General features: G+C 40.9%; 1 protein-coding gene across 3 annotated transcripts in view; it reads left to right on the top strand.

Annotated features, from left to right (window-relative positions):
* The window catches only part of col7a1 (collagen, type VII, alpha 1), a 135,296-nt gene that overhangs the window by 88,778 nt on the left and 24,995 nt on the right, over positions 1-21,523 (top strand). For all 3 annotated transcript variants that reach the window (XR_008572235.1, XR_008572236.1, XM_054784696.1), the window contains 25 exons: positions 1,284-1,406; positions 1,484-1,693; positions 2,978-3,013; positions 3,103-3,147; positions 3,223-3,339; positions 3,436-3,507; positions 4,389-4,433; positions 4,503-4,538; positions 10,376-10,411; positions 10,488-10,532; positions 10,653-10,685; positions 10,780-10,842; positions 10,973-11,008; positions 12,209-12,289; positions 12,356-12,424; positions 17,432-17,467; positions 17,598-17,657; positions 17,724-17,768; positions 17,844-17,879; positions 19,837-19,872; positions 19,942-20,001; positions 20,077-20,202; positions 21,189-21,260; positions 21,340-21,375; positions 21,444-21,503. Coding sequence is in view for 1 of the 3 variants with exons in the window: in XM_054784696.1 (XP_054640671.1) it covers positions 1,284-1,406; positions 1,484-1,693; positions 2,978-3,013; positions 3,103-3,147; positions 3,223-3,339; positions 3,436-3,507; positions 4,389-4,433; positions 4,503-4,538; positions 10,376-10,411; positions 10,488-10,532; positions 10,653-10,685; positions 10,780-10,842; positions 10,973-11,008; positions 12,209-12,289; positions 12,356-12,424; positions 17,432-17,467; positions 17,598-17,657; positions 17,724-17,768; positions 17,844-17,879; positions 19,837-19,872; positions 19,942-20,001; positions 20,077-20,202; positions 21,189-21,260; positions 21,340-21,375; positions 21,444-21,503 (1,614 nt within the window). In the remaining 2 variants the exon portion in view is untranslated. The remainder of the gene's footprint in view (positions 1-1,283; positions 1,407-1,483; positions 1,694-2,977; positions 3,014-3,102; positions 3,148-3,222; positions 3,340-3,435; positions 3,508-4,388; positions 4,434-4,502; positions 4,539-10,375; positions 10,412-10,487; positions 10,533-10,652; positions 10,686-10,779; positions 10,843-10,972; positions 11,009-12,208; positions 12,290-12,355; positions 12,425-17,431; positions 17,468-17,597; positions 17,658-17,723; positions 17,769-17,843; positions 17,880-19,836; positions 19,873-19,941; positions 20,002-20,076; positions 20,203-21,188; positions 21,261-21,339; positions 21,376-21,443; positions 21,504-21,523) is intronic.

The following is a 21,523-nucleotide window of genomic DNA, read 5'->3' on the forward strand; positions in this document are numbered from 1 at the left end:
TTATATATATATATATATATATATATATATATATATATATTATATGCGTTATTTAAGTGTTATATGTCTTATTTTCTTTTATAATGTTTACTATATTGAGTGATAGGGGTGTAAAGGTGACTATAGGGGTGTTATTTCATGTCTAGAGGGCACTAATAATGATAAAAACCATATTTAAAAGATCGCAAGCAGGTTTTCTATGTCTTATGTGTCTTATTTTCTTTTATTATTTATTTTATTATTGTCTATTATATTGAGTAATAGGAGCGTAAAGGTGACTACAAGGGTGTTATTTCAGGTCTAGATGGCTGTAATAATGTTGAAAATTATATTTACAAGATTGCAAGAAGGTTTTCTATATCTTGTATGTCTTATTTTCTTTTATTAAGTCTACATTGAGTAAAAGGAGTGTAAAGGTGACTATAGGGGTGTTATTTAATTGTTTTGGGGGATCTAATAATGATGAAAATTAGATTTAAAAGATTGTAAACAGGTTTTTCTATGTCTTATATGTCTTATTTTCTTTTATTAAGTCTACTATATTGGGTAATAGGAGTGTAAAGTTGATTATAGGGGTGTTAGTTCACATCTAAAGGGCTCTAATAATGTTAAAAACTCTATTTAGAAGATTGTAAACAGCTTTTCTACGCCATAACTACGAAAATATTCCATTTATGAAATAGGAATCCTAGTTATGACGGTGGGTCTGAAAGCAATGAACGTGGATAAAGGAGGGATTAGTGTACGTATGTTTGCCACTCTTTCTGATGATTTCTGATTGGGTGCACATGAGTGGCTGGCTTTCCATGTGTTCAGCTCATGTTTGTCATGTTAAAGAGATTATGATTATGCTCTTCAATCCCATTAAATTCCATCGACAAAATTGCAATGATCCATAAGAAAGTGAAAAGGGGAACGCTTATAGTTTAGAGCTTCGAGTGCACGATGATTGGACTTTACTCGGATCAAAAGTGATGCTTGATTGGAGTCTTTGAGATAACGTCTCTTTGGCGAAGCCATGCTCCTCCTTAACATAAAGCATGAAATCAATCTTTGTGAGTGAAATGGTGTCGTTCAGAGGTTCTGGCCCAGTGCTCTTCAAAAAATGCACTTTTAAACCTCTCAGCCGCCTTAAATTGTTTCTGAACTCGACAGCAGAAAAGTTACACAAAGGAGACTGATTACAAGACATTTTCAAGCGGCCCAGATGGAATCTCAACTACTGGTCCCAATTATTTATAGTCCCAAACTCCTAATGGCCTATTGTTCTGCTGTCCACACAGGTGTCTGACCTGAAGGTGGTTGTGGACAAGAAGGACACCCTCGTGGCGCCGGTGCTGAAGGCAGAGAGAGGTGAAAAGGGAGACAGGGGTGAGCCCGGCCTGAGGGGACCATCTGGAGCAGACGTAAGCACGACTTGCACCTCGCTTCTGATGATGACGATCCCAACTTTGTATTTTTCTTCCCATCCGGACACGACAAGGGGACACGCGGCTTTGCAGGTGACAGAGGCCCAAAGGGGGAACAAGGGGAGCGAGGATCTGCAGGAACACCTGGGCCTCCTGGAAGAGCCATTGGAGAGCGAGGACCCGTGGGACCTTCAGGGCCAGCAGGGGAGCCAGGAAAGCCGGGAATACCAGGAGTTCCTGGGAGAACGGGGGAACTCGGAGAGGCTGGGAGACCAGGGGAGAAGGTAAAGAAGCGTATGATATCGGCAACATGGTGGAATTACTCTGCCTGGTCTGCTTTCTCTTTGTTTACTTTGTTTTCCTCTCAAGGTTGGTTCATTGTCGATTCAACATTGCCCATCAGTGGGAGTAGTTGTCTTTGTGCCCTGCTAATGATGGGTGGATCAATACTAGTGTCCGTACTACCCATAACAATGTTTTCCAATCCAGTCGTCCCTCGCTATATTGCTATATTTCACTCATTCAATCCCAGCCATTTTTCAAAAGACAACCTCTTCAGTACCGGGCATTTTAGGTGATTTTGATATAAACATGGAACCTACCAAAAGAAAGATTAGACTCTCATCTTTTATCAGAAAAAAAGTAAGTTTTTACCTTTTTCCGTTCTTTAGTAATCAGCAGTAGAACGCAGGTAAGTTTCAGGAAAATATCAGTTCCCGACTAAAAAAGGGAGAAAATCAGCTTTTTGTAAAAAGATACATTTCAAGCATAACTTGCACTTTGACACAAATATTTCTTGCTGTTGTGACAGCTCAGATATCTAAACAACTATGCCAGCATAAACAACACAAAAAAGGGTTGTTTTACATCAAAATAACAATATATTTACCAATATAACATGAGGAACTGAACTATGTGTTTGCATGTGTGCGCACGCGTGTGCCTTCTGCACGCCACACTCTTTCACACTCTCTCACTTCGTCCTTCCTGTCATGTGTGATTCTTCCATTACAATAACCTCTGGCGAGCTCTTATCAAATGCACTTCTGCCACCTTATTGCCGTTTTTATGGCTTAAAATTACAAAAAACAAACGGTTGTTTTACGTCAAAATAGCAAACAACAGCAAACAACAACAATGTATTTAAAATGTATGTATTTAAAAATATAAGACCATGAATTAGTTACAGTTTTCACATTTGGAGATGAACTATGTGTGTGCATGTGTGAGCACGCGTGTGCGCATGTGCCTGCGTTAAAATTTCCCTACACTCCTCTCACTTCCTCCTTCCTGTGACATGATCCCTGCCGAGGTCTTATCAAATGCACTTCTGCCACCTTGTGGTCGTTGTTTATGGCTTCAAAGTGCTCTGAAATGTTATTTGCCTCTTGCACAAAAAAAATGTAAAAGACATATTAATACGTTGTTCGGGATTAACTATGTTTTTGGTATTGAATGAGTTAATATTTTACCGATATGTGTATTAATGCGTAGAGGTTTACTTGGTGTGGAAGTAATTTGGGGTATGGCCTCTCACCATGCTAATATTGAGGACATTTGTGTTTCAGGGTGAAAGAGGAGAGAAGGGAGACAGAGGAGAAGCTGTAAGTGGAATAAATAGTTGCATCACTCCCCAGGGATGAAATGAGATGTAAATATCTTGGGAATATGAACATTTTTTTGTCTGTAACAGGGTAAACTGGGACTGACCGGGCCGGCTGGTCCACCCGGTCAAAAGGTGAACTAAAGATCAAAGCGCTTTTAAACTTGAGTTAGAATCAGAATGTCAGGCAGCCATGTTGTCCCACCACAGGGGGCATCTGCTGACTCAGTCCTCACTGGTGCTCCTGGAACCAGAGGCCTCCCCGGACTCGCAGGACCTAAAGGAGAGCCCGGTGCTCCTGGGCTGCAGGGGTCTAAAGGTGATCGGGTAAGATGTACACGTCATACTGTAGAAAGAAACATCCCATCATGGTGTGTCGCATTTCATGCAGCCATGTTTCTACATGGGGGGGGGGGCTTACAGGGATTTGAAGGACCACGTGGTGACAAAGGAGACAGGGGCCAGTCTGGAGAGAAGGGACGCGAGGGCTCACAGGTGAAAAACATGTCATCGTCATTTTGTCTCGTGTCAGTCTGTAGCCTCGTTTACACTTGCACGTACTTTGTCCCTTCAGCGGTACGCAATTTTGTGTAAATTGGCGGTAAGCAGGAGTGACGTATGAATCAAGTGTACAAAGAAAACTTTGAAATGTTCAAAATTTGTGGCACACATAATTTCTGTCAATTTGCGACATGAACACACCACAACCTATGTGAAAACAATGCAATTTCTGTTACTTTTTGGATGTTCCTTGTGATTTTCTGTTAATAAGTGATCATAATGCCCAAAGCCATGTCTTCTAGTCAGCAATTTCCTCTCCCACACTGTCAGTGCCTCCTTTTTTCTAGTTTATTGCCTCCTTCCTGCTCTTTGCAAATTCTCTGTCTGCAGCTGCAAGAAATATAGACCTTTTCTTTATCAATATCTTGGACGTCCCTTGCAAATAGAGGAATTAAAGAAGCTGTTGCGTGGCATCCAAATAATGTCACAACTGCTTCACGGATGCGGGAAGTGGTGGTGACAATGCATACCCATGTGGGAGCAAGTCTGAGTGCTATTGTCGTGCTTGAGACGTAAACAGTACTTGACAAGGTGAAAATAAGTCGTGCAGGAGTGTGATCAAATTGCGCCAATGCGCCATTTAGTTGCTCAGTGGGTAATTTATGCGTAAACAGAACGCAAACAGTGCACTATCAAACGATCAAACTTTCTCTTCACGCTTTTCAGACGTGTTCTAAATAAATAAATAAATAAATGACACGCATTGCCACAGCAAATGGCCGGACAATGCGGAGGCAAAATGTGTGCAAATGTCAACGCCGCTTGTGAATATTGAAATATGATCAGTTATTTTTGAGTTTTTGTTCTTATTGTAGGGATTATCAGGGGAACCTGGTAAACCCGGTCTGGATGGGAAACCGGTAAGTCATCCAACGAGAACAGAAATAAGGAGGGAACCTCTCCTTCACTATCTGTCTTTTCCTTCGCAGGGTCCATCAGGGGCTGCCGGTCCTCGGGGTCTACCGGTGAGTAAACCCAGTGACTTCAAGCGCCTTGATCTCCGGCTCTTCTTCTCTCTCCTCGGGCTGAAGCTTTCTGTTCCACCTAATACAAGTCAGTTTCTTCTTGCAGTGCTGTTTGCTCTCACCTGTCCTCCATCTTGTCTGTCTTTTCTGTGAACCCTGACCCTGACCCCAAATGCTATTAGCACAAAAATGGCCAAATGATTTAAAATATGAGTATAAGGCATTTCTAACCCTATTATTAGTTTAAACAAAATGCATATTTAAGCAAATTTTACAATTTTTTTTGCCTAAATTAAAAATTTTCAAGCATAAAAACGGCTAAATGAAGTAAAATACAAATATAAGATATTCTGAGTCTATTATTAGTTGTTTTTTTAAATGCATATTTAAGCACATTTTACAAATTGTTATGCCTAAATTAAGCATTTTCAAGCACAAAAATGGCTAAATGAAGTAAAATAGAAATATAAGGCATTCCTGACCCTATTATTATTTTCTAAAAATTGTGTATTGAAGCATATTTTAAATTTTTTGGCCTAAATTAAGCATTTTCAAGCAAAAGTAAAACACAAAAATATACGGCATTCCTAACCGTAACGCTAACCCCTAATGCTATTATTCGTTAAAAAAAAATGCACATTTAAGCAAAATCTACACATTTTTTGCCTAATTTAAGCATTTTCAAGAATAAAAATGGCTAAATGATGTAAAATACTAATATAAGACGTAACCTGTAACCCAAACCCCGAATGTGTGAGGTGTGATATGAAACGGGACCGGTGATCGCCGGTGCTTGAACGTTGGTGCATGCCAAATGCAAATGGTGGTGCCAAATGCAATGACCGTCAATAGAACCGCTTGGTTATTAAGGGTGCAGACAAGCCCAAACATCTACATCACAGGTGTCAAACACAAGGCCCGGGGGCCAAATGTGGCCCGCCATATCATTTTATGTGGCCTGCGAAGCCTCAGGAATTATGCATATCAATAATGCACTTCACCTTTGTCCTTCTAAATGTATTTGATCCGTCATTTTGACAGAAAAATGTTACTACATGCAGTCCTTCTAAATGTCAGTATTGTCTAATCATGCAGCAAGATATTCCACGCATTTTTCAAAAATAAATACTTGAATGTCTGCTTGTCACCATGACATTCTCACTTCACTTCTCATTTCAAAGCAAGTTATCCATCAATTTGTTAGTACAAATATAATAATCATGGGCAATTGTGTAATAATATCATGAGGTTCTATTCAAATTTATATTCATATATACTGACAGTTACAAGTGGCCCTCTGAGGGCAGCCGTAACTGCGATGTGGCCCTCAATGAAAATGAATTTGACACCCCTGCTCTACATGGACTGATTTGACAAACCTTAAGTAAATTTGATCAAATGTAGAATTACGACAGCTCCTTCTTGGACATCAGCAACCAGCAAGTACTGTAGCTGTTTAACCCTGATGGAGAAAAAAAAGCACACGTCACTTGCTGATGCTGACGCTGTGGACACCAAGGTAGGTTGGTAATACTTCCAAATAGCTCAGTTTGAACAATACCAGTACCATATGTAAGTACACAACAGCAAGAGCCACTTGAAGAGCATAACACGGGCCACAAAGACTGACGGCTCACGCTCACAATTTTCCAGCAGCTCTCGAGTTGTTTTACATCTTTCTTGCACTCAGTGTCATTTTTACCACTTGTGTGATAGGGTGCAAATGAGTTGCGAGATTTTCCCATCTGAAATGCGACTTTGTAGCCTCCCTGGGCAATCTCGCCACGCTTATTAGCGAGCCGTGCACAGCATGTTCCTCGCAGACAGATTTCACCACTTTAATCTTTTCATTTGTATTGGAAGCGGCTCAGAAAGTGACAGGTTTCTCTTGGAATATTAATGACGACCACCGGTAACCCCCCCAGGCATTGGTGTCCAACTGTTTTGAAGTTGACTTATTTTGAGGTGGTGTTGTTTGTTTTTTTTAATTTGTAACATCGCAGCTGTCATTAGAAAAGATGAAAGGAAGGCCGCTCATCCAGACTTGGAAAACTATGGGCAGGATTCAGTGTGGGTTTGGGGAACAGAGGGGCTGCTCGATTTGGGTGCGGTCCAAATAGTGCTGTTGTTTGCTGATTGTGCATGCAGCAGAGCTTGCTCTTGGCTTTTCCCCGTCGCACCACTGCAACGTTTATCATATCTCTCCTGTCTCTGTGTTGACACGCTTCATCCCCCGTGTTCACCCTGACTGTTATTGGTCCAATATTTGTGTTTGTATATCTGTGCACCATACAGCACCATTAAACTCTATATTCATTGGAAAAATATCTACATATTTCTATGTATACTGCATGTTATAACCGATTCACTCATTCAAACCCAGCCATTTTTTAAAAGACAACCCCTTCAGAAGCGGCCATTTTAGACCATTTTTGATCTTTCAAGGCACACAGAATATTGTGTTTTATGGCTATATAAACTGGAACCTACCAAAAGAAGCATTACACTCACGTCTCCCATCAGAAATAAGTTTGTTTCTACCTGTTTCCCTTCTTTAGTAATCAGCTGTAGAACATCAAAATATCAGTTCCCGACTAAAAACTGGGAGAAAAGATACATTTCAAGCATAACTTTCACTTTGACACAAATAGTTTTTGCTTTTGTGACAGCTCAAATATCTAAACAACTATACCAACATAAACAACATAAAAAAGGGGTTGTTTTCCATCAAAATAACAATTTATGTACAAATACAACACCACAAACTGAACTATGTGTGTGCATGTGAGCGCACGCGTGTGCCTTTTGCACGCTACACTCCTCCACGCTCTCTCACTTCGTCCTTCCTGTCACGTGTGTTCCTTCCATTGACAGTAATAAAGTCGTAAATTTACATAAATTTACGACTTTTTTTCATACAAATTTACGACTTTATTCTAGAGATGCTCCGATCAGGTTTTTATGCTGCCGATACCGATCAGCCATGAGTGAAATCAGCCGATACTGCTACCGATCACATAAAGTGTACATTTTTAAATAAAAAAACATTTATTTTCAGATCTTATTCCAACGCAAACAAAGCAAATATGTTTGTTTTACCAAAACATGAACAAAATGCTGGTGTCCACAATTCACATTTTGTATTTCAGAATGCCTTTGTTTCTAGTGTTCTCACATGATAAACTGGAAAATTAAAAAACAGGCTTGCAGGCGCCTCATGTCATTGTGGGGGGGGGGGTCCTTGGTGCCCGCGGGAACCATGTTGGTGACTCCTGAGCTATATTATATGAAAGGGGAACCATAAATTTAGACAAAAACATATTTGACTGACTTTTTCCAAATCCCTGGTGAAACTTAAAGGATCAGGCGCCTTCTTTAAGGAGACTTTGCATGCAAGAGCAGCTTGACGGCGCTCCAGCAGGACCCCAGGCAGTCGGCAAACCCGGTTTCCTCCACCGTCGGCGGTCCAACGAATCCAACCACTGTTTGGGCTATCACCGACGATCACATCGCGAGCCGCGAAAACTCACCACACCCTGCCAAGTGCCCGCCCCCGAATGCCGCAATAAAGCTTTTTAAGGCGTGTTTTTCAGCGTGCAAAACTTATATCACTCTCACAACGACAGGAAGTCCTACACGGCAGACGTGCTTGTTTTGGCTTTCTGAAGGGAAGGTGGGCGGGAGACAGTCGCTATTGTATAGGCTGGATGCTGCAATGGGGGTTGAGCTGATCGGCAAAGGGCATCGCCGTTTAAATGCAAGTATCAGGATATGCCGATACCATGCTTTTTCACAGAAATCTGACGAAACTGATCGGTGGCCGATCCCAGCACCCTTTTATTTGTATTGTATTTTCGCTGTGTTTTTGGCTTTAATTTAGTAAATTTACAACATTGTCATAAATGTACAACTTTTATCTCGTAAATTGACAACTTTTTTCTCGTAAAATTTACAATAATGTTGTAAATTTACGTCATTATTGTCGTACATCTACAAGATTATTGTCGTAAATTTACGACTTTATTTTTGTAAATTAAAAACTTTTTTCTTGTAAATTTTCAAAATTATTGTCGTAAATTTACGACTTTATTCTTGTAAATGGACACATTTTTTCTCATAAATACACAACATTATTGTCGTAAATTTGCGACTTTATTCTTGTAAATTGATGACTTTTTTCTTGTAAATTTACAACATTATTGTCGTACATTTCTGACTTTTTTCTCGTAAATTTACAACATTATTGTCATAAATTTATGACTTTATTCTTGTAAATGAACAAAATTTTTATCATAAATATACAACATTATTGCTTAAATTTCCGACTTTATTCTCGTAAATTTACAACTTTTTTCTCGTAGATTTACGACTTTATTCTTGTAAATGGACACATTTTTTCTCGTAAATATACAACATTATTGTCGTAAATTTGGGACTTTATTCTTGTAAATTGATGATTTTTTTCTTGTAAATTTACAACATTATTGTCGTAAATTTGCGACTTTTTTCTTGTACAGTTACAACTTTTTTCTCGTAGATTTACGACCTTATTCTTGTAAATTGACAACTTTGTTCTTGTAAATTTACAACATTATTGTCATAAAATTTCTGACTTTATTCTTGTAAATTTACAACATTGTTGTCGTAAATTTACGACTTTATTCTTGTAAATGGACACATTTTTTCTCGTAAATATACAACATTATTGTCATAAATTTGGGACTTTATTCTTGTAAATTGACGATTTTTTTCTTGTAAATTTACAACATTATTGCATTATTGTCGTAAATTTGCGACTTTTTTCTCGTACAGTTACAACTTTTTTCTCGTAGATTTACGACCTTATTCTTGGAAATTGACAACTTTGTTCTGGTGAATTTACAACATTTTTCATAAATTTATGACTTTTTTCTCGTAAAGTTACAACTTTTTTCTTGTAAATTGACAACTTTTTTCTTGTAAAATTTACAACAATAATGTTGTAAATTTATGTCATTATTGTCGTACATTTACAACATTATTGTCGTAAATTCACAACTTTAGTCTTGTAAATGGACACATTTTTTCTTGTAAATATACAACATTATTGTTGTAAATTTGCGACTTTATTCTTGTAAATTGACGATTTTTTTCTTGTAAATTTACAACATTATTGTCGTAAATTTCCGACTTTATTCTCGTAAATTTACAACTTTTTTCTTGTACATTTACATCTTTTTTCTCGTAGATTTACAACTTTTTTCTCGTACATTTACATCTTTTTTCTCGTAGATTTACAACTTTTTTCTCGTACATTTACATCTTTTTTCTCGTAGATTTACATCTTTTTTCTTGTAGATTTACAACTTTTTTCTCGTAAATTTACGACTTTATTCTGAAAATCTCAGAATTGTCTTTTTTTTTTTTACAATGTGGCCCTAAAATTCTACTAAGTACTACGTAGAACTTCAGAATGCAAAATGAAGAAATGGGAGAGAGACATTTTTGAGTAAGCAATTTATTGCAAAGAAGCATGAAAGTGAAATAGGATGTTCATCAGCTGATCAAAAGTTTAAGAGCACAGCCTTTAAAAGGTAAAATGCTGGCAAAAATGTGTCCCATGATGTACATTCTTAGCTGCATCTTTTTATCTGTTTTTATATCTTTAGAGCGCACATTCATGTCTCATTGTGGATTGTGGATGATGGGGAAAAATTCCCCTCAAAAAGTGCACTTTTCCTTTAAGATATGCAAGTTGGTTGAACATTGCCAAGTGCCTTGCGAGAAAACACATCTTGTTATCTTGATTTCAGTCATGTAATCTTGCATGCCGTGTATGACTTGTTTTTGACTCGTAGGGAAACCCAGGAGAGCCTGGCATCAGGGGACTAACTGTAAGAATGACAAAGGCAAGAATTCCAACAAGCAGAGCCCACCAGCCGCACCTCATATTGTTTATGTTTCTGTCAGGGCTCCTTGGGTCCAAATGGACTTCCTGGTCCACCAGGTGTGAAGGTTAGATGGCTAAAAAATGTTTATACATGTATAGCCCATCATGTTTTTGTTGTGAAATGATATTTCTTTATTACGTACTGAGTACAGTCATGAAGTGATGAAGTGAAATATCTTTCACAGGGGAGTCAAGGAGAGCCAGGGCTTGGTGTTCAGGTAAGACACCAGTGATGAGATCTATTTTTATTTGATTTCATTGTTATTTCAGTATCCCAGCCACATAACAATCCATTCATCTGATTCCTTGCAGGGTCCCCCCGGTGCCCAAGGCAGCACAGGTCTGCCAGGGAACCCGGGTCCTCCAGGAGCTGTCGTAAGTGTTCCCATAAACGACCCTGTCACTCCAAGAAAAAAAATGTTCTCATGTTTCCTGGTGAAATTCATTGAAAATCTCCCGGTACTGCTGTCTTTTGTCATACTACTGTATTTATTTCCTCCTGCAGGGTCCACAGGGGCCTCCAGGCTTGTCAGGGCAGGTGGTGAGTATGCTGCACCGGTGGAACTTAGAGAGGAAATAATAAGAATGGACTTTACTTGCAGGGGAAAAGTATTAGAAATACTGTAAATACCAGGAATCAAGCTTGTCTGGGTCAAGTTTTGCTTGAATTTGCACAGCATGAGATTCAACCCACATTTTTCTTTCTGAAACATTTAAAGGTCCCTGACATGAGCCGTCAACTTTGCTTGAATATGTTATATATTGTTTGAAATTATATTCTGCATTTTTCCATTTTTGAAAGCAAATTCGCGAAAATGACATTTATAGTTGATGGCACCACCCATGACAAGCTAGCTCTCGCAGTTGAGCCTCATCTCCGGAAGTGACGTCATCGGCGTGACACCTCTAAACAAATGCTTCTCGAGGTAGATGGTGGGCTTGGGTCAGTATATTTTTCATCAAAATGGTAGTCGTGCCAAAAAGTTGTGTTGCTGCTGGATGTTCATAGTGTCCGAGTGATGCTATAAGTTTGTTTTCTTTTCCAAAAGAGCAAGCTTTAAGGCAACAATGGCCGGAGTAAGTGCAGAGAACGAGAGACAGATGGACGCCCACCTCGAGTTCTGTTCTTTGCTGTGATCATTTCACTGATGACTACTTTGAAGGAATACATTACAAGAAGCATGTGGCTTGAAAGTGCGCTATAAAGACATTTTGAAAAAGGATGCTGCTTTGCCGGTACACAGGGGAAAAAAGGACAAGAGGAACGACGTCAAAGTTGCCACAGAAAAGGGTTAGCCATGTCTTGTTTACATACAGTCTTCTAAACACATGCAACAAGGCTGCAAAGCATTATGCATGTTATATAAACATCTTTTCACAGCGATATGTGTGTTCACTAAGGGGGTGGGGGGGTTACGGAGGCAGCTGCGACTGCGACAGCGATGAAATATAACATAAACAATCCAGAGTAATTGACACTCACCGTTGTGTGTTTTGAAGGTGACCGGTCTTCATTCTTCATCTCCATGTCTTAAAGGGTTAGCTAGCATTTCTTGACATTAAGTTGTTTGACACACCCATCAGCAGTGACTTACAACCTGAATCAAGTGGACCATCTACCTCGAAAGGCATTTGTTTACTCTGGGACCCTTTAAATACATTTGTTTCAATGAAAGTAAAGAGTAAGAAGAGTTGAAACTTTACAAATATAAATGTGACTTTAATACGTGGCCCCTCTCAGGGAGAAGCGGGAAAGCCAGGAGTCCCTGGTAGAGATGGCGTGCCTGGGAAAGAAGGATTACCTGGATTGCCAGGGAAGCAGGTTTGTGCGTGTTTGTGCGTACATGTGCCATATTCCATTCTTAATGTGGTGTAACTTGTTTATCAGGGCATTGTCGGACCCCCAGGCCAGCCGGGCTTAAAGGGGGAGCAAGGAGACAGTGGTCCTCCAGGGAAGGTGAGAGCACGTTGCGCTTTTACTGGGCGACATCCAAGCGCCATAATGATTTACCGCCTGAAGTCATAAAAGAGTGGTGCTATTATTAGGGTCCGGCGGAGATAGTTTTGATTTGATGCACAGCTCTACGTGGTCTTCCTTCAGGGGGCCATCGGGCTGTCCAGCTGGGATGATGAGTCACCTTTCTGTAGGCCAGGTTGGCCGTGGCTATACACTGCTGTGCTGCAGGTTAGGTCTTCAAGGCGCTGCCTGCGGTGGTTCGGTACCGCTAACTTTCAAATATACTTGCAAGCATTATATTATATAATGCATTATATTAATATATAATATATGATATTCTTCTTGTTCTGGCATTGCAAGCCACGCCCCGCGGAACCTGCACGCACATGCACTAGTTATCTTTGTTGTCAGCTAATGTTTTTTTATTTCATTTTTAATTTCGAAGATGATTTACAAAAAAGATTTGTTTTGATTTAAATGCATAATTAAATAAAATTTCATTTTGATTTCTATTTAAATAAAACATGTCAAAATGAATCTCAATATCCGTGAAACAACAAGTGGTAGATTACCAAAAATCCTAATCCTAATTCCCTCATCTTGTCACCTATACTTGTGATCAAAATCCAAATTTTAAGACCAGCTTTGCACTGTTGGATCTTAAGGAGGTTCTAAGTAGAGCTACAAAATGCAAAAAGAAGAAATGGGAGTGAGACAAAAAGCTATTTATTGCAGAGAAGCATTAAAGTGAAATAGTTCAAAAGTTAAGACTATAACTTAAAAAAACACTCCTTAGAAATAAAATGTCTAAAAAGGAGTGAGTAATGAGTAGCTGTGCCATTCTTGTTCATGAGGTAAAAAATGGCTTTGGGCGTGCTTGATGGCAGTGTTGGTCCAAAAGAGTGATCTTATTCCTCTTTGTGAAGTGCAGCGTTGTCCTGTTGAAAAAGTCAGTCATTAGCACACAGACGAGGGCCTTCAGTCATGAGGGATGCCCCCTGCAACATCTCCACATAGCTGGCTGCCGTTTGACGCCCCTGCGCAAACTGAAGCTCCATTGTTCCATTGAAGGATCATGATGGTGGAAAACATCTCAGGTGGGATCTCCTTGTCATGCCAGCAACGTTGGAAGCCATCAGGACCGTCAAGGGAGAATAAAACTTTCTTCCACCTTTCAATGTCCCATGTTTGGTGCTCTCCTGCTAATTCCAAACCTTGAAGGCGATGAGACCTTTGAAGATGTTTCTTCTCTGGCAGATGGCGACTGATGGTTATTGGACTGCACTCAGCACCAGTAACAACCTTCATTTCTGCCAAGCATGGGCCCGTGTCTTGACAGACAACCAATGGGATCCTCGGTTGACATTTTTTTTGGGTCTAGCACTTGACTTCTTTTGTTCCATGAGCCTCAGGATGTTTTTCAGTTTGAAATGACTGTCTTACTGCGTCCAACCTCAGCAGCAATGGTGCGCTGCGAGAGAGAGGCCTTGCTTATGCAGCTCAACAATCCCACCGCCTTCAAAGAGAGAAAGCTTTTTTGCCTTTGCCTTTTTTTTTTTTTACTCGCTCCCGTGTCTTCTTTTTGCATTTTGAAGCTCTACTTAGAACCTCCTGAAGATCCAACAGTGCAAAATGTACATTCTTGCCATTTTTCAACTGGTCTTAACATTTTGATCAGGAGCGTATAACACAAAGCTAAGAAATGAATGTTTTGTTCTATAGTTTAGCATACATTGACCTACACTGGATTGGTTTAGCATTTTTATTGCACAAAATGTGGCCCCGCCTCCTTCAGTATTTTGATATTCGTCCCTCGGTGAAAAAGCTTGGGCACCCCTGACGTCGGCATAATTACATTCTGTGTTTTCATGACTTTATATGCTTTATATGTTTTGTTATTTGCTGTTGAACTACCTCACCTTGTAGCTGTACTGCTAATCCAGGCCTTCTTTATGGAAAGCACTGCTTGTGGCAGCGCCTTTGGCCCATTAATGACTGGACACAGCCTAGTCACATGATGCTAGGATGCAGTTACACCTGATAACTGCGTGTACGTTCCCATTCGTGTGACGTGTTACGGCTATAAACGCTGCAACCGTGCTGTGCATCGTCGTTGTGGTCCGCGCTTGTCCGGCCTCCTGCTGTCCACAAACTACACAAGTATCTCCAATGAGTACCAAGTGTGAAATAAAACTTTAGTGTGTAAATACAAGAATCGCTCAGCAGGAGTGAGGCTCCAGTGTTTGCATATGTAAACTGGATAATTCCTTCAGTGCTTCAGAGCTGAAACAATCCTCACAAGCGTTGTTTGTTCAGCGCTGGGGTCTTGTTTGTTTTTCAATTTTTTGCCGCATCCAAAAACAACAGCTTCATCCTTGCTTGGATAATTGCTGGCCGTAATGAGGATTTCTCCGTGGCCCAGAACCTGCACTGTCAGAGCCTGCCTTGCATTGCCATGCCAATTCAAATCTTCAAATTCTGTCTTGACATACAGTAAAACATCAGCGGCAGGCGGCCTGTTTGTCCTGCTTCACTTAACCTGCCAGCGCATCACACAGCGCCTCCACTCTGCTGCAATCTCTTGGCATTGTTCCACCTCGCAAATTGAAACCTGACTCTGGAGAATAACCCGCCTTTGACGTCCGCCTTTAAAATGGCCGCCGTTGTTTGGGAGATTGTCTCGGGACTGTTCTCATTCTGTCACTCAGCCTCCAAATGCAAACATTGATACCGGTTGTCATGGTAATGTGCCACCTTCTTCACTGGAGCCTTCGTCACATGGCACTCGGCACATGCGCAGTTTGTATTTCATCATTTCGACTTTTTGTCTCCTAATGATGAATTTTTAACTCATAATTTCAACTTTTTGTCTCATAATTGTGACTTTCCTATTTGGTTAGCATGTTGGCCACACAGTCAGGAGATCGGGAAGACCTGGGTTTGATTCTCCCTTGGGCATGTTTGTATGGAGTTTGCATGTTCTCCCCGTGCGTGTGTGGGTTTTCTCCGGGTACTCCGGTTTCCTCCCACATTCCAAAAACATGCAAGTTAGGTTAACTGGTGACTCTAAATTGTCCATAGGTATGAATGTGAGTGTGAATGGCTGTTTGTCTATATGAGCCCTGCGATTGGCTGGCGACCAGTCCAGGGTGTACCCCGCCTCTCACCCGAAGCCAGCTGGGATAGGCTCCCCGCGACCCTAATGAGTATAAGCGGCATAGAAAATAGATGGATGGATGGACTTTCCTATTTCTTAATTATGATTTATCTCATCATTTTGACTGTTTAAGCTCATAATTATGACTTTTTATTTCTCAATTTTGGCATTTTATCTCATCATTTTGACTTTCTATCTCATACGTCTGTGTTGGCTCTCAGTCGTACAGGAGTTGTCCAACGAGGGAAAGGCTTAGATGATTAGACCACAACTCCTCCCAGGCTTAGTGTAAGGAACCAATAGGAGGAGGGTGTTGGCACACCAATTCCGCCCACTCTTACTGTATTTACTGTAAGACCTAGGCTACCAGCACTTGTTAGTTCGCTGACGAAGCTCTTCGGATGATGAACGAAACCTCCGACATCTTCTTCACAGAAGTACAGATGACGTCTCAAGAAGCCTTTCCCTCTTTCTATCTCATCATTTTGATGTTTTATTTCATGGTTTCAACTTTTTATCTCATAATTATGACTTTTTATTTCACAATTTTGACATTTTATGTCATAATTTTGACATTTTATTTAATAATTTTGTCTTATTTATCTCATAATTATGACTTCTTATTTCACAATTTTGACATTTTATGTCATAATTTTGTCTTTTTTATCTCATAATTATGACTTTTTATTTCACAATTTTTACATTGTACCTCATAAATTCAGCTTTTTATCTCGTAATTTTTATCGCTCTTTTTTTCTCCGTTCTTCCACTTCCTCCTTGCTGTTTTGTGAAAAGACACATTTCAAGCATTACTTTGACTTTGTCACAAATATTTGCTGCTTTTGTGACAGCTCAAATATCTAAACAACGATACCACAACATAGACAACACAAAATAACAATTTATTTACAAATATGACACCATGAGCTATTTACAATTTTCACACATTTGGAACTAAACTATGTGTGTGTGCATGCGTTAAAATTTCCCTAAAATGCATAACCTTCTGCATACTCCTCCACTCCTCCACGCTTTCTCACTTCCTCCTTCCTGTCATGTGTGACTCTCTTATCAAATGCACTTTTGCTACCTCGTGGCCGTTTTTATGACTTAAAATTGCTCTGAAGTGACGTGCATTAGCGCAGAGTTCCAACATCACCGCTTTTTGCCTCCCGCACGGGCCTTTGGGATTATAAAAGCGTATAAATACGTCGTTGGTATTAAATGAGTTAATGAATACTTGACCAACTGTGTCACTACAGCCCTCACCTTGCGGAGATTTGTCATACATACCATATTTAACATCGCATCAGTCATTCTGGTTGTTTGTGCGGCCGACGTGACCCGTGACGAGCAGCATGGGCGCGTTGAGCAGCCGCCTCCGCAGCTGGCAGCCTCGGGCTCAGCACTTTGGACCTATCCACCGTGACGCTGTCAGGCAGTTCAACAGTTTGATAAATCACCCTTTCCGCCGTTGTGTACCGCCACTTCTTTGGCCCACAACACGCAGCAGGCAGACAGTGCTTTGGGGAACATACTGTACGTGCATATACGGCATGTTTGTGCTCCTGTCTTCAGGTTTCAGGTTTCTAGAAGGGTTCTTCAGGTTTCACACGCGAATAGCACACAAAAAATAACCTTTGCAAGTGAAATATCACAACCTGTTACCTATGAGACGTAGTCGTAGTCATGTTATTAAGACATTACTCAACTGGCTGTTTGATATTTCAAACTCCTGAAAAGAAAGGCCTTGATTTTCCAATATGTCTAGAAAAAGGCACCACACTGTGCGTCTCAGGCTGTTATTACCATATCATTCCCACCACTTCCCTTTCTATTCTCTCCACCAGGCGGTAGCGGGACCCCCTGGTGTCAAAGGAGAGCGGGTGAGTAAGTGTTCCTGGTTCTTTCTGCCCCACTGCACAATAGCTTGAATGGATTTGGTGTATGTTAAATAAAATAAAATAAAAAGACTAGAAAATGATAGTTTTGTTTTTCTATGGGGTTGAAATGCAGGGTCTTCCAGGACAAACACTGCCAGGAATGCCAGGAGACCAAGGTGTAGCTGGTGAAAAGGTGAGTGCATGATGTCTCTGCCAGTCAAAAAAATGCTTTTCTAAACTGATGACTGGTGTCACTCAGGGTGCCCGCGGAGACAGAGGTGCTGCCGGCACCAAAGGCGAGCGAGTGAGTTGGATCCCATGGAGTCTGTATAAAAAGTTGGTGACTGGGATAACTGCAGGATATTTTTGTCATCATTAGGGTGAGGCTGGTGAAGCAGGAGAGCCTGGAGAAGATGTGAGTAACCCCTCATGTCGAGTTGTTTTGTTTTTAGCACTACCCTTAATGGTCCAGTTAACACCACCAGTTAACAGTCTCCTACAGTCTACAAAAGCAAACCATTGTCGAGGTCTGTGGCTGTAGGCAACCTCCTGATGTTGTTTTTATGAATGCCACAAGATGGCAGTAGTTGCATTTGAGGTACACTGTCATGGGTGGTCAGCATCCATCTACAGTCGTCCCTCGCTGTATCGCAGTTCGAATATCGCTCCCTCACTATATTGCGCTTTTTCAAAAAAGAATTAATGAATAAATGATGACTGTTTGGTGGTTGACTATGGCCTATTATTAGTCAAAAAAATATTGAAAGACAAGTTATATGTAGTATTGTGGTCACTAGGCCACTTAGCCAGCAGAGCCGAGCCGACATGCCATGGCTCCTCTCATTCCGTGTGGAAGTGGTAGGTAATACATATTTCTTGACTAATAATAGGCCATATATATACAGTATTGTTATGCGTTAAACCACGTTCCTACCCTCACCTATGGTCATGAGCTTTGGCTTGTGACCGAAAGGACAAGATGACGGGTACAAGCGGCCAAAATTAGTTTTCTCCGTAGGGTGGCTGGGCTATCCCTTGGAGGTGAGGTGAGAAGCACTGTCATCCGGGAGAGGCGCTGCTCCTCCGCATGGAGAGGAGCCAGATGAGGTGGCTCGGGCATCTGGTCAGGATGTCTCCCAGACGCCTCCATGGGGAGGTGTTCAGGGCTTGTCCGACCAGTAGGAGGCCTCGGGGAAGACCCAGGACATGTTGGAGAGACTCTGTCTCTCAACTGGTCTGGGAACGCCTTGGGATCCTCCAGGAGAATCTGGATGAAGTAGCCGGGAGAGGGAAGTCTGGGCTTCCCTGTGTAGGCTGCTTCCCCCGCGACCCGACCTCGGATAAGCGATAGAAGATGGATGGATGGATGGAGTTTTCAAAAAACGAGAGAGTGATATTCAAACTGTGATATAGTGAGGGACGGCTGTATAAATCATTCAGAAGATGCATTCAAAGTGGATGTGATGACATGCAGTACTGTACACTGGTCACTAGGTGTCAGTATTGTTACTGTAATGTTGGGTGAGCCTTAATGGGCAACTTTTATTGCAGCAACACACACGAGCAAAAGTCTTATTTATGTCTTATTTTCTACATAGCGTCTGAGCAATGCATTCATTGGCACGCTGCAATGACGTCAGCTTCCTTCTTATTGCTTTGGGTTCTCTGGCTCCCTGTGGTGGACAGAAGCAGCATTGCAGCCCCATTTTCAATGCTTTCTTTGCTCTCCTCCAATGAAATGTTTTTCTCAAATGCAATGCATTACAGGAACACTTTAAAATGTTGGCTTATTTTCATATAAAACTCATATTGATACATGTTTGTATATTTCTGAGGTATAACGTTTGAGTGCTGTGTGATGAGTTTAATGTTGTTTTTAAGATGAAACCATGAGTCAGACTGTTATATTGAGTAATGACCTCCTGCAATTTCCAACGGGTTGACAAGCATGTCATGAGTTTATTCATAGCTCATGATTGGCTCCTGTCAAATAAAGAGCTCACTGACCCTCACGGACTCGTGCACACCACAATATGCCACTTTATGACGTGAACACGTGTGGCTTATGCACCGGTGCAGCTTATCTATGCACAAATCTGTTTTTTCCTCTAAATATAGTAGGTGGGGCTTATAGACTGGAATTGTCTGTTTGCAATGAACACTCTGTTCTCTTTGTGGTTTGGGTAAATTAGCATCTTGACTATAAATAAAGCATGAATACATTTTATACCAGGGATGCTGTAGTGATACCAGTACAGTATGCAGTATTACAAACTATAATACGCTAACAATAAGCAAGAGTTTTTGGTCAATGTACATGTTTCCATTGCTCGTTGAATACCAGACCACATGTTTGTTTGTTTCTCACTCAGGGAGCGCAAGGTCCTCCTGGGCCAAAAGGAGATAAGGTGAGTTGTTGGTTTTTTTTTCAATTTTATGAAATCCAAGTAAAAGGAGTGACAAGGTTTGTGTTGCAGGGAGAAAGAGGCATCGGATTGGCCGGTCCTGCGGGCCGGGTTGGTCCTCAAGGTTTAAAGGTGCGTAAACACACTTGGAATTGACTTTAAACGTGAGTTTATTCGGTGTATCAAACATCTCGGCGTTATTTTAAGGGAGATCAAGGCCTCCCTGGTCTATCTGGCCCTCCAGGGCTGCAGGGAAAGTCCGGTGAAGCTGGTCCAGCCGGTCTGAGAGGGGAAAATGGCGAACCGGGACCCCCTGGGCCACCTGGAGAAAGGGTAGGTGCAGCATGACACAACACTAGGGCTGTCTTTGACTAAGGATTTTCATTTTGTGGTAAAATAGGAGTAAAGATTTTAAATAAATGATATAACAGTCATAAGAAATCATAAATATAAAGTGTTTCCTCGTTTATTGCGGCAGATAGGTTCCCAAAATAGCCCACATTAAGTGAAATCCGCAAAGTAGCCAACTTTGTTTACAATGATTCTATATGTTTTAAGGCTGTAAAAGCCCTCGCCATACACTTTATACACTTTTCTCAGACAGCCATTAACATTTTCTCACATTTCTCTCTTGTTTAAACACTCTCAACAACAACAAAAAACAAAACAAAAATCCCCGAAAACATCGTGGCCACAAAAGGTGAACTGCGATGGAGCGAGGGAACACTGAATAATAAGAAGAACTGATGAATGGGTTAATAGTTGACAGAATGAATGAGTGAGTCCGCGCCAATGCAATGCTCTCACAAAGAATGAAGAGTTATTAGTAAGTGCAAGAGGGATTAGACGTAATACAAAATACTTCCACAGTCGGGATGATTTTCTTAGTCGCCATTTTGAGCCAACAAGTCTGTAGGGGTTGACGCTCACCTCAGCTCCTTTGGGTTGTGCCACTAAAGCAGGTGATTGATATTCATGCCTGGTAAGTGGCGGTCTTCTGTTAAACACACACAGCATTTTCAGTTCTTTATTAACACAAATTAGGATGATTTTGTATTAAAATAGGCTATTTACAGTATAACAAAAGCAAATACATTTTTTGTGAAAAAAGTATGTGGGCACCCCCCCGGAGTAGTCAGAATGCTACAATCTTGGTCACATGGCATTCTTATATGATTTGATTGATAGTCGAATCAGACACCTCCGCATCGAATCGTCAAATAGTCGACTATTCTAAGACACCCCTACACGGGACTGTGTGTTTATTTTTAATTTAATCTCTTTGCAATCACCTTGAACGAGCAAATTCTCATTTTAAGGGTCTCCAAGGATTTGTGGGCCGGGCGGGAAATACTGGACCTCCAGGTCCTTCTGGACCTCCTGGGCAGGCTGTGAGTTTAGAACCTGTTTGAAATGATTAGTGATATTTAGCTGAAAAAGACGTTTATCTTGTATAAATGTGTTTTCTAGGGTTCTCCCGGCACAGACGGCGTGAAAGGAGACAAGGTATGTTTGTATCACAGCACGTCTGCTTTGGGGTTTTCTGAGAACATGCACATGATTTATTGGACCAGGGCGAGAATGGGCTCGGTTTAACGGGACCAAGAGGAGAGAGGGGAGATCCAGGAGCCAGGGTAAGCCCTCTGCTGTAAAC

Source organism: Dunckerocampus dactyliophorus, chromosome 8 (genome assembly GCF_027744805.1).
Source record: "Dunckerocampus dactyliophorus isolate RoL2022-P2 chromosome 8, RoL_Ddac_1.1, whole genome shotgun sequence".
Classification (NCBI taxonomy): domain Eukaryota; kingdom Metazoa; phylum Chordata; class Actinopteri; order Syngnathiformes; family Syngnathidae; genus Dunckerocampus; species Dunckerocampus dactyliophorus.